Source organism: Palaemon carinicauda, chromosome 42 (assembly GCF_036898095.1).
Source record: "Palaemon carinicauda isolate YSFRI2023 chromosome 42, ASM3689809v2, whole genome shotgun sequence".
NCBI lineage: Eukaryota > Metazoa > Arthropoda > Malacostraca > Decapoda > Palaemonidae > Palaemon > Palaemon carinicauda.
Window position 1 is genome coordinate 35,615,249 of NC_090766.1, and position 12,288 is coordinate 35,627,536.

Below are 12,288 nucleotides of genomic sequence, written 5' to 3' on the forward strand. Positions count from 1 at the left end.
TGGAAAGGCTATTGGCTTTTATATGAATTATCTTCAGATTATAATCTTGTAGTTCTAAACTCCAATGCATGAGACGTTTATTCTTATTCTTAAATCTTTCCAAGTGTATATGTGTGTGAGTATGAGTGTGTGTGTGTGTGTGTGTGTGTGTATTTGTGTGTGCGTCTTATCTGTCTCGCTGGATGGCATTGCCAAAAATATGACTTCTAGAGGAAGAGGGGGTGGGAAGGGTTTGAATGTGTGCGTGCATATCCATCTGAATATTTAGCCGTTATTTCTGATGTTTTCACCACATTTTGTGTGTGTTTGTGAACAGCTTCCTGGCCACAATTTTAATCGTAGAGTAGTGAAACTTGCAGGGATTAACTGTAATGTAAAAAGCTGGAAAAGAATAAATTTTGGAAGGTCAAAGATCAAGGTCAAGGTCACGGTCAAGCAAAATGTCCAGTTCACGTAATCAGCCATAAGTTTAGACATCGTTGTCACAAAGACCTCAAACTTGGTTCATATTTGAGTATGAAAATCCACGTCAATTAAAACATGTTAAGGTCAAAGGTCAAGGTCGAGCAAGAGGTCGAGAAATAAATTACCGCAGTGGAGGTCTGCGCTCTACTAAGTGCCCCTCTAGTTCATAATTGCATTACTTTCTTCGACATATGAGTTTTTCGTTTTTTTTTTTTTTTTTTTTAAATCTGATGCTTAAATATTTTTCTTTTTTTTTTCTTTTCAATCTGTTGCTTAAAGTCTTTCTGAATTGTGCCATTCGTCAATCTCCAGAGGGTCTTGGAAACAGTTAGGAAGTTTGTTAGTAATTAAGGGGAGTAATTAGTGGAAAGCCTTTTCTTGTTAACTGGTTTTTCCCCTTTTCTTTCCCCTCATTCGTCCGGATCTCCAATCTGAGTCAGGAATAAGTCTGTCTGTCTGTCAAGTTTCGCAGAGGCAGCTGAAAAGAACCATCAAAGAGACAGCCAGAGATTCCAAATGTAACGCCGACGGCCCCCCCCCCCCCCCCACCATCACCACAACGAACTAGATCTTACCTCATTAAGCTTGTAATTAAGATTGGAAAAGCTGTGAGGAAGTCCAGATGATGAAAATGATGAACTGTATTGCAAAAAAAAATGGTTTTGTTTTGTATAGTGAAATTTCCGTGCAATTTAGATATACATTTTTAGGGTCACTGAAACTTTTGATTGTTTTAACAACAAAAAAAAAAACAACAACAATAATAGTGCTTTTGGAAGTCCAAAATACAAGTCCAAATTTAGATATGAAATTTTAAGGTCACTGAAACCCTTGCTTGTTTTAACAACAACAACAACAACAACATCAATAACAACAAAAACAACAATAATAGTACTGCTTTTGGACGCCCAACTCACGGGTTTAATGATGAAATTTATATAAGAAATTCTAAGGTCACTGAAACTTTTGCTTGTTTTAACAACAACACCAGCGCTTTAGGAAGTCCAACTCATGAGTTTAGTGATGAAATTTAGATATAAAATTTTAAGGTCACTGGAACCTTTGCTTGTTTTAACAACAACAACAACAACAATAGTGGTTTTGAAGGTCCAACTCGTGAGTTTAATTACAAGTTTAGCAAAAAGAGAAACCTGATTTCACTATTAAGGTGCGATTAGATTGGAGATTAAACTCTCCCGAGAGACGGCTACTCTAGCGCGACTTTAAACTCGCTGTAGAGAAAGTGGCGCTAGACGTAGCCAGTAAAGCACTAAAGGTTTTCCTGTTCGGAAAGTAAAAGCTGATCAAGAAGTAGCCAGTAAAGCACTAAAGGTTTTCCTGTTCGGAAAGTAAAAGCTGATCAAGAAGTAGCCAGTAAAGTACTAAAGGTTTTCCTGTTCGGAAAGTAAAAGCTGATCTAGAAGTAGCCAGTAAAGCACTAAAGGTTTTCCTGTTCGGAAAGTAAAAGCTGATCAAGAAGTAGCCAGTAAAGCACTAAAGGTTTTCCTGTTCGGAAAGTAAAAGCTGATCAAGAAGTAGCCAGTAAAGTACTAAAGGTTTTCATTTTTGGAAAGGTAAAGATGATCAAGAAGTAGCCAGTAAAGTACTAAAGGTTTTCATTTTTGGAAAGTTAAAGATTTCAAGAAGTAGCCGGTAAAGTACTAAAGGTTTTCATTTTTAGAAAGTTTTTCTTTAGAGGATTTTGTTATTTCACCTGAATAGAAGATCCACCAATAGATTCGTTTTACTTTTTACAACAGTTTTGAAACTAATATATTCAGTACATTAAATAAAAAAAGAACTTATTATATGTAACTAAAGGGGATAAGGATAGTATATAAATGATGCAGAAATACTGGTATAATTATAAAGTAATGATGGACAATTTATAAAGGAAACATTACATCGAAAGGGTCTTAGATACGAAAGAAAAAATAATTAGAGAAAAATACAATACAAATATCACAATTTTGTCTGTGTGATGATATTTTTACTCTTTGTAATATTCAAGAACACTTGTAAAATAATAATAATTCATAATCAAGCAAAGAATCCAACAGTAATTATGCTTTAGAAAAAAGGTAGAAATATATTACTTCAATTAAAGGAAACATTCTGCCATCTATTCTGAAAGTATGATTGATTGATTGATTGATTGATTGATTGATTGATTGATTGATTATGAATTATCTGGCATCCTTAGTGAAAATATGATTAGGAAATAGTGTTTTTAATATATTCTCTACATAACATTAAAAAGTGAATTTCATGCCAGCGTTAACTTTAGTTTTATATGCAAACAATGTTAAAAAAAAAGTTTCCTTTCAAAGAAAAAGGTGATGTTATTAATAGGTCAGTAGTCAAGTAGGAATGTTTGCTCATTTAAACTGAACTGATTCTTAATCAGAAATTAGAATCAGCAGAAACTGCAGTGAAGCAATGATTTATTGACTGTGTCATCGAAACATGCATTTGGAAACGGTTGAAGTTGTGCCGATGATATTTCCTGCAGTCGAACCTGGGAGTAGTTTAAGCGATAGATGTAGTACCTGTAGTAGTAGCAGTGGTAGTTCCAGTAGTAGTAGCAGTGGTAGTTCCTGTAGTAGTAGCAGTAGTAGTTCCTGTAGTTGTACCAGTGGTAGTAGCAGTGGTAGTTCCTGTAGTAGTACCAGTGGTAGTAGCAGTGGTAGTTTCTGTAGTAGTACCAGTGGTAGTAGCTGTGGTAGTTCCTGTAGTAGTAGCAGTGGTAGTTCCTGTAGTAGTACCAGTGGTAGTAGCTGTGGTAGTTCCTGTAGTAGTACCAGTGGTAGTTCCTGTAGTAGTACCAGTGGTAGTAGCTGTGGTAGTTCCTGTAGTAGTAGCAGTGGTAGTTCCTGTAGTAGTACCAGTGGTAGTAGCAGTGGTAGTTCCTGTAGTAGTACCAGTGGTAGTAGCTGTGGTAGTTCCTGTAGTAGTAGCAGTGGTAGTTCCTGTAGTTGTACCAGTGGTAGTAGCAGTGGTAGTTCCTGTAGTAGTACCAGTGGTAGTAGCAGTGGTAGTTCCTGTAGTAGTACCAGTGGTAGTAGCAGTTGTAGTTCCTGTAGTAGTAGCAGTGGTAGTTCCTGTAGTTGTACCAGTGGTAGTAGCAGTGGTAGTTCCTGTAGTAGTACCAGTGGTAGTAGCAGTGGTAGTTGCTGTAGTAGTACCCGTGGTAGTTCCTGTAGTAGTACCAGTGGTAGTAGCAGTAGTAGTTCCTGTCGTAGTACCAGTGGTAGTAGCAGTGGTAGTTCCTGTAGTAGTACCAGTGGTAGTAGCAGTGGAAGTACCTGTGGTAGTACCAGTGGTAGTTCCTGTAGTAGTAGCAGTAGTAGTTCCTGTAATAGTTCCTGTAGTAGTACCAGTGGTAGTTCCTGTAGTAGATACGAAAGAAAAAAGAATTAGAGAAAAATACAATACAAATATCACAATTTTGTCTGTGATGATATTTTTACTCTTTGTAATATTCAAGGACCCTTGTAAAATAATGATAATTCATAATCAAGCAAATAATCCAACAGTAATTATGCTTTAGAAAAAAGGTAGAAATATATTACTTCAATTAAAGGAAACATTCTGCCATCTATTCTGAAAGTATGATTGATTGATTGATTATGAATTATCTGGCATCATGACTGAAAGTATGAATAGGTAATTTTGGTTTTGATATATTCTCTACATAACATTAAAAAGTGAATTTCATGCCAGTGTTGACTTTAGTTTGATATGCAAACAATGTCCCCCAAAAATGTTTCTTTTGAAAGAAAAAGGTCATGTTATTAATAAGTCAGTAGTAAAGTAGGACAGGAATAGTTAGAAAGTTTGCTCATTTAAACCGAACTGATTCTTAATCAGAAAATAGAATCAGCAGAAACTACAGTGTGGCAATGAAGTAATGATGTATTGACTGTGTCATCGAAACATGCATTTGGAAACGGTTGAAGTTGTGCCGATGATAGTTCCAGCCGTCGAAACTGGGATAGTTTAAGGGGAAGGGGTAGTTGTAGTTGTACCTGTAGTAGTAGCAGTGGTAGTTCCAGTAGTAGTAGCAGTGGTAGTTCCTGTAGTAGTAGCTGTGGTAGTTCCAGTAGTAGTAGCAGTGGTAGTTCCTGTAGTAGTAGCTGTGGTAGTTCCAGTAGTAGTAGCAGTGGTAGTTCCTGTAGTAGTAGCTGTGGTAGTTCCAGTAGTAGTAGCAGTGGTAGTTCCCGTAGTTGTACCAGTGGTAGTTCCTGTAGTTGTACCAGTGGTAGTTCCTGTAGTTGTACCAGTGGTTGTACCAGTAGTGGTTCCTGTAGTAGTACCAGTTGTAGTACCTGTTGTTGTACCAGTGGTAGTTCCAGTAGTTGTACCAGTGGTTGTACCAGTAGTAGTTCCTGTAGTAGTACCAGTCGTAGTACCTGTCGTTGTACCAGTGGTAGTTCCAGTAGTTGTACCAGTTGTAGTTGCTGTAGTAGTACCAGTTGTAGTACCTGTTGTTGTACCAGTGGTAGTTCCAGTTGTTGTACCAGTAGTAGTTCCTGTAGTAGTACCTGTTGTTGTACCAGTGGTAGTTCCAGTAGTTGTACCAGTTGTAGTTCCTGTAGTGGTAGCAGTTGTAGTTCCAGTGGTAGTACCAGATGTAGTACCTGTGGTTGATCCTTGAAAATAGATATGAAAAATATATTGAATGATTCTATATGAGGCTTACAGTCGTTTTCATCCATATTTTAATTTTTTCTTTATTAAATTTACCTAAATTTAACTTTTTTATTATTTTTTTCATGAATATTTGTTTTCACAAAATTTTTTTTTGTCTTTTTTAAGGTTATATCTAAAAATGTGTGCCCTAAGCGGATGTTTCAACTTCTAACTCTGAGTAGAAATCTTTCAGTAATATAAAGTTTCTCATATGATTGCTTCTCTATTTTTTAATATCCACTTCTAATTCACTAAGAGAATCAAATTTATATTAATCAATAAATAATATAAGGGATGTCATATGGTATATCCCATGTTTTGAAATTGTAACTTTTTCTAAGATATTTATGTGACTGTAAATCGAAATAAACAGAATAAAACTCCTGATTACTCTGCCACAACTGCTTAGCAAAAGTATTTATCCAGAGGGATAGACAGATATCTAATTTTAGGATAGTAAGCCAGATCACAATTGATAGAAATGTGCAATTTTCTTTGTACTCTAAATACAAGCAATAATCCCAGTTGGAAATTAAACAGAAAACATATATTGGCTCTTAGGGAATTGTTTTCGGAATTCACAATGTATCATCATCAATGATATATTAATGATGAAACTGTCGACTTATATGTCTACTGTAGGCTCTAGAGCCTTTAAATATGCAGCCCCGAGACTTGACAATAAGCTCCCACGAGACATCCAAATGATTGAAAATATTGAAGTTTTCTAAAGGAAACTGAAGACTGTCTTATTCCGTGAGTCCTATGGCAGAGACGATTTAACTGTAAATGAGCAATACGTGACATGAAATGTTGAATACTCTGAACGAACAAGAGAAAATGACAGTGGAGGTCCTGTAGAGAGTAGGGTTCCTCTGCTGTAGGGGTTCAGAAAAGCAACCATCAAAGTAAAATTAATACTCGGGTTATAATGAAGCCTGGTTAGGTAGTTAAGATAAAAAAGAGCTTATCACTTACCATACGTGTGAAGGTGTTTGAGAACTGTGTTGTTATACAGTTTTGGGGGAAAATCTCCCATATCAAGATCTTGAGTGTATTTGTTGAGTAAAAGAATATTGTACCCAAACTTGGACTTTAATTTTATGTGGAAATTATGCCCCCAAAAATTTTTCTTCGAAAGAAAAGTTCAAGTTAGTAAAAGGAACTTGACCCATCCCTCATTAATTTTGAGAAAGTTTATACATCTAAATTCTCTGATAGATAGAGAGAGAGAGAGAGAGAGAGAGAGAGAGAGAGAGAGAGAGAGAGAGAGAGAGAGAGAGAGAGAGAGAGAGAGAGAGCCCATCATCCCTTTTATGCCTGACTAATATTAAATGATTTTGGCTTTGTTTTGGCTTGTGTTTATGTAATAAAAGCATTAATAAGCTATTTTGCAAATAAAAAAAACACTAGAATCCAAATCCATCGAAGCAAAGCTAAAGTCACCAGTAAAATGGGACAGCAGTAATATGAAAGTTTGCTGCGTTGTACTGAAGCCATTCGTAACTAGACATTTTCTCAGAGTAACTGCAATGCCACACGAAAGCATGTTGTATTGGCTGTATTGGAAAACGGTTGAATTTGTTCCAGCAGTCGCACATGCGGTACTTCAAGCGGTTAGTACATGCTGTTGTACCTATAGTCATACCTGTAGTTGTGTCAGTGGTCGTAGCAGTAGTAGAAACGCTGGTAGTTCCAGTAGTTGTACCAGTGGTTGTATCAGTAGTTGTACCTGTAGTTGTACCAGTAGTAGTTCCTGTTGTAGTACCAGTGGTAGTTCCTGTTGTAGTACCAGTGGTAGTACCTGTTGTTGTGCCAGTGGTAGTTCCAGTAGTTGTACCGGTGGTTGTATCAGTAGTTGTACCTGTAGTTGTACCAGTAGTAGTTCCTGTTGTAGTATCAGAAGTAGTTCCTGTTGTAGTACCAGTGGTAGTACCTGTTGTTGTGCCAGTGGTAGTTCCAGTAGTGGTACCAGTTGTTGTATCAGTAGTTGTACTTGTAGTTGTACCAGTGGTAGTTGCTGTAGTAGTACCAGTTGTAGTACCTGTTGATGTGCCAGTGGTAGTTCCAGTAGTTGTACCAGTTGTTGTATCAGTAGTTGTACCTGTAGTTGTACCAGTAGTAGTTCCTGTTGTAGTATCAGAAGTAGTTCCTGTTGTAGTACCAGTGGTAGTACCTGTTGTTGTGCCAGTGGTAGTTCCAGTAGTGGCACCAGTTGTTGTATCAGTAGTTGTACCTGTAGTTGTACCAGTGGTAGTTGCTGTAGTAGTACCAGTTGTAGTACCTGTTGATGTGCCAGTGGTAGTTCCAGTAGTTGTACCAGTTGTTGTATCAGTAGTTGTACCTGTAGTTGTACCAGTAGTAGTTCCTGTTGTAGTATCAGAAGTAGTTCCTGTTGTAGTACCAGTGGTAGTACCTGTTGTTGTGCCAGTGGTAGTTCCAGTAGTGGTACCAGTTGTTGTATCAGTAGTTGTACCTGTAGTTGTACCAGTGGTAGTTGCTGTAGTAGTACCAGTTGTAGTACCTGTTGATGTGCCAGTGGTAGTTCCAGTAATTGTACCAGTTGTTGTATCAGTAGTTGTACCTGTAGTTGTACCAGTAGTAGTTCCTGTTGTAGTATCAGAAGTAGTTCCTGTTGTAGTACCAGTGGTAGTACCTGTTGTTGTGCCAGTGGTAGTTCCAGTAGTGGTACCAGTTGTTGTATCAGTAGTTGTACCTGTAGTTGTACCAGTAGTAGTTCCTGTTGTAGTACCAGTGGTAGTTCCTGTTGTAGTACCAGTTGTAGTACCTGTTGTTGTGCCGGTGGTAGTTCCAGTAGTTGTACCGGTGGTTGTATCAGTAGTTGTACCAGTGGTAGTTCCTGTTGTAGTACCAGTGGTAGTTCCTGTTGTAGTACCAGTGGTAGTACCTGTTGTTGTGCCAGTGGTAGTTCCAGTAGTTGTACCAGTGGTTGTATCAGTAGTTGTACCTGTAGTTGTACCAGTAGTAGTTCCTGTTGTAGTACCAGTGGTAGTACCTGTTGTTGTGCCAGTGGTAGTTCCAGTAGTTGTACCAGTGGTTGTATCAGTAGTTGTACCTGTAGTTGTACCAGTAATAGTTTCTGTTGTAGTACCAGTGGTAGTTCCTGTTGTAGTACCAGTGGTAGTACCTGTTGTTGTGCCAGTGGTAGTTCCAGTAGTTGTACCAGTGGTTGTATCAGTAGTTGTACCTGTAGTTGTACCAGTAGTAGTTCCTGTTGTAGTACCAGTGGTAGTACCTGTTGTTGTGCCAGTGGTAGTTCCAGTAGTTGTACCAGTTGTTGTATCAGTAGTTGTACCTGTAGTTGTACCAGTAGTAGTTCCTGTTGTAATACCTATTGTTGTGCCAGTAGTAGTTCCAGTAGTTGTACCAGTAGTTGTACCAGTGGTTGTAACAGTTGTAGTTTCTGTTGTGGTACCAGTGGTAGTACCTGATGTTGCGCCAGTGGTAGTTCCAGTAGTTGTACCAGTAGTAGTACCTGTAGTCGAATCAGAAGTAGTTCCAGTTGTAGTACCAGCGGTAGTACCTGTTGTGGATTTAATGGGATTTTCAGTATTGGTACCAGTTAGGCCAGAGGTGGTACCTGCAGTTGTGCCTGTGATAGTTATTGTATCAGTACCACTAGTAGTGGTGTTAGTTCCAATAATAATCAAAGTGGTAATGCCATTATTTGTGCCAGTAGTAATATCTTTAGTTGTGCCACTTGAAGTCTCGGTTGTTGTACCAGTATTAGCAGTACCAGTGGTAGTAACTGTTGGTTTGTCAGTGGTAGTTGCAGTCGTAGCTTCAGTAGTAATTCCAGTGATTGTATCAGTCGTAGGGGTAAGGTTATTGCCAGTTGTAGTTTCAGTAATAGTTCCTGTTGGTATTTCAGTCGTAGTTCCAGTGTTAGTACTTGTAGTTTTGCCTGTGTCACTGCTAGTTGCAGTTCCTGTAGTTGTACCAGTTGGTGTACCAGTGGTAGTTCTAGAGGTAGCATCTTTGGATGTTGCTTGAAAATATAACGGGAATGTAAACAACTTTGATCTGAGTTTTTCAGTCCTCTTCATCTACTTTTAAATACTAGTACCGGATTCAAATATCTTAGTATTTATTTTTCCTTATTTTTTTTTTTAATACAAAGAGCAAATTTTTCTTTGAAAGAACTAATGCTATTGTTTAATGTTCCAGTTTATATTCTTTCCATTTACCTATATTTATGAATAAAGGAAATATACATATTTTTATAAGAATTTCTCAGATATTCAGTGTACATCTTTGAAGCGTTAAGTGAACTCAATGTATATTACGAGAGATATCCTGCCATATATTACAAGTGTCAAAAATGTTATAAATTTAAAGAAGGCCAATTGTTTATAAATTCCAGTTACATTCACAACAGTTTTTTTCTGCTGTAGTTTTGCTAGTTGTAGTTGAACGTTAATGCAGATTTGGTAGGGCCAATAGTTAAGCTTATTATGCTTCCATCGCTATAAATTATTTTGATTGCGTTAACTTTGTCTTTGTTTATGCATTTTGTAATTCTAAAGCTATTCTATGTATAGTGTGAGTAATAGGGCCTTTAATTGTATAAGTGGTATTGACAATGATAGTATATAAACATATATGATAATACACTCTACTGTATTAAAAGTTAATTCAATGAAAATCCTGTGAACAGAGATATATTTTTTTCGACTGAATTAATGGTATTTTATTGTAGCAACGCAAAAAATAGTATAAAAACTTTGAATAGTGATGTTAATAACTGTCTATGAGTATTTCCTTGTAAGTAACTTCTTTAAAGATGTAAAGGTGTGACAGGCCATATCAGGAGGCTGGGTGTGCGGGTCACTCCGGGGTCATCAATGTGACGGGCCAAGAGTAGTTTGTGACTCAGTTGCTTTTATCTTGCCTTTTGAGTCACAACCTACTTTTGGCCCGTCACAAGAGAATGGCTAGGAGATTAGAATAATTGTATTTCGTTTACTCTTGTGAGGCATAAACTTAGGGCTCGGCCAGACCAAGCGCGGCTAGCGGCGAGGTTAGCGGCAAGAGGTTATGGCGGCAAATTGAAACCTTAGGTATCTTATGTAGGTGGCCAGATGGGAGGCGCGAGGCTTCCCGCGCCTCCTATCTGGCCACCTACATAAGATACCTAAGGTTTCAATTTGCTGCCATAACCTGCCGCACTTGGTCTGGCCGGGCCCTTAGTAAGGCTCCCATGAAGCGTAAGTTTTGTTATTTAAAACAGTACGAAAAGTTTGAATATAAAAGTATCAAAGAATTTGTGATCTAAGAAAGACCTTGGTAAAAAGGAGAGAATGTTTAGGTGTAAATAATAGTGGTATATCAACTTTACTCATTTTTTTAATGAGGCGCATTTGCACAGACTTGCAGGGGTACCCTTTTAGCTCGTTAAAGTTTCTTGCTAGCTGATTGGTTGGACAAAATAATTCTATCCAATCAGTTAGCAGGAAACTGTGAATCAGTGCAAATGCGCCTCATTATGAAAATAGAGTATAGTAGTATATTAGACGGTAATTATACATAATTGATAATAACTAGCAATAATATTTAGATTAAAATAAAATCTGAAAGACACAAATTACAATTTTTAAGAGCATTGAAGCGAAGCCAGATATAGCAGCACAATAAGCAAGTACTTGAAAATGTAAATTTCTTATAAAGTCAATATTAACAACATCCTCTCAAAAGGAGAGATTCCTTATATCAGCTGTAATTGCCCAATCAGATGTTCATGTAGGAGTAGTATGGGGAGTGATATTACCTGTAATTGTCCAAGTGATCGAACTATTGTTATGAGGGAAAGTACCTGTAGTTGTGACAATTTTTGGGTGTTGTTAAGGCTTTGGTAGAGGTACTAGCAGTAGTATTGGTAGTAGTTCCTGTTGTAGAGCCTACAATAGTTGTAGTGGTAGTGGGAAGACCTATAGTTTTGACAATGATAGTACCCATGGCAAATGCAGTGACTGCGTCTATTGGTATCCCGGTGGTGGTATGAGTGGTTGTATGTGAGTTAGAATACCTGGAAGGATCTGTAGTTGTGTTAGTGATAGTTCCTGTGGTAGTTCCAATAGTAATATCGTGATAGTATTTGTTGTAGAGTCAGTAGTAGCTCCTGTAGTTGTCTCAGTGGGAGTCTGTGGCTGTTTCTTGGAAATAAAGAGAAAATAGTAATTTTTTTTATATTGTAAGAAAACATTGATTCAAAAGGAAACTCCTTCTAGCTACAAATATCATTCACGTGATAGCCTATATTGAGAGTTATGCTGGCATGAAAGCAATCCATCGAGAGTGTCTTGCCACGGCAGTTATATTGGCATGGCAGTGACGTATCTTTGTGAAAGACTGAACAACATAGAGCCCACACAAAACAAAACAAAAGGTTTCTCCTACTTACTAATAGAAGAAGGAATTTTATAAAGAAACCCAGCATAACTTTTTAGCCGAAGATCGGCGAAGAAGCAGTCTGACTGCTATGTCACGTGCTTTGGCCCATCAAGATTCAGAGGATAATCAAGGAAATACTATTGGCTACCAAGAAAGGGCTACAGATAACCAAGAAAATACTACTGGCAACCAAGAAAATGTTACAGGTAACCAAGAAAATACTACTGGCAACCAAGAAAATACTAATGGCCACCAAGAAAATGTTACAGTTAACTAAGAAAGTGTTACAGATAACAAAGAAAATGTTATAGATAACCAGGGAAATCCTACAGATAACCAAGAAAATACTGCAGATAACCAAGAAAATACTACTGGCAATCAAGAAAATGTTACAGATAACTAAGAAAATACTACTGGCAATCAAGAAAATTTTACAGATAACCAAGAAAATACTACTGGCAATCAAGAAAATGTGACAGATAACTAAGAAAATACCAATGGCAATTAAAAAATGTTACAGATAACCAAGAAAATATTACTGGCAACCAAGAAATTGTTACAGATAAGCAAGACATTGTTACAGATAACCAAGAAAATACTACTGGCAATCAAGAAAATGTTACATATAACTAAGAAAATACTACTGGCAACCAAGAAATTGTTACAGATAACCAAGACAATACTACTGGCAACCGAGAAAATGCTACAGTGAACCAAGAA

General features: G+C 37.4%; 1 protein-coding gene across 1 annotated transcript in view; it reads right to left on the minus strand.

Moving 5' to 3' along the window:
- The window catches only part of LOC137633101 (putative per-hexamer repeat protein 5), a 21,025-nt gene extending 9,558 nt beyond the window's left edge, over positions 1 to 11,467 (minus strand). The window contains exons 1-11 of the mRNA XM_068365263.1: positions 11,423 to 11,467; positions 11,204 to 11,330; positions 8,450 to 9,166; positions 8,210 to 8,305; positions 7,574 to 7,921; positions 7,334 to 7,501; positions 7,094 to 7,261; positions 6,806 to 6,913; positions 4,806 to 5,117; positions 3,579 to 3,854; positions 3,015 to 3,086 (exon numbers count right to left, since the gene is read on the minus strand). Coding sequence (XP_068221364.1) covers positions 3,015 to 3,086; positions 3,579 to 3,854; positions 4,806 to 5,117; positions 6,806 to 6,913; positions 7,094 to 7,261; positions 7,334 to 7,501; positions 7,574 to 7,921; positions 8,210 to 8,305; positions 8,450 to 9,166; positions 11,204 to 11,330; positions 11,423 to 11,467 — 2,437 coding nt within the window. The remainder of the gene's footprint in view (positions 1 to 3,014; positions 3,087 to 3,578; positions 3,855 to 4,805; positions 5,118 to 6,805; positions 6,914 to 7,093; positions 7,262 to 7,333; positions 7,502 to 7,573; positions 7,922 to 8,209; positions 8,306 to 8,449; positions 9,167 to 11,203; positions 11,331 to 11,422) is intronic.
- Positions 11,468 to 12,288: the final 821 nt, after the last annotated feature.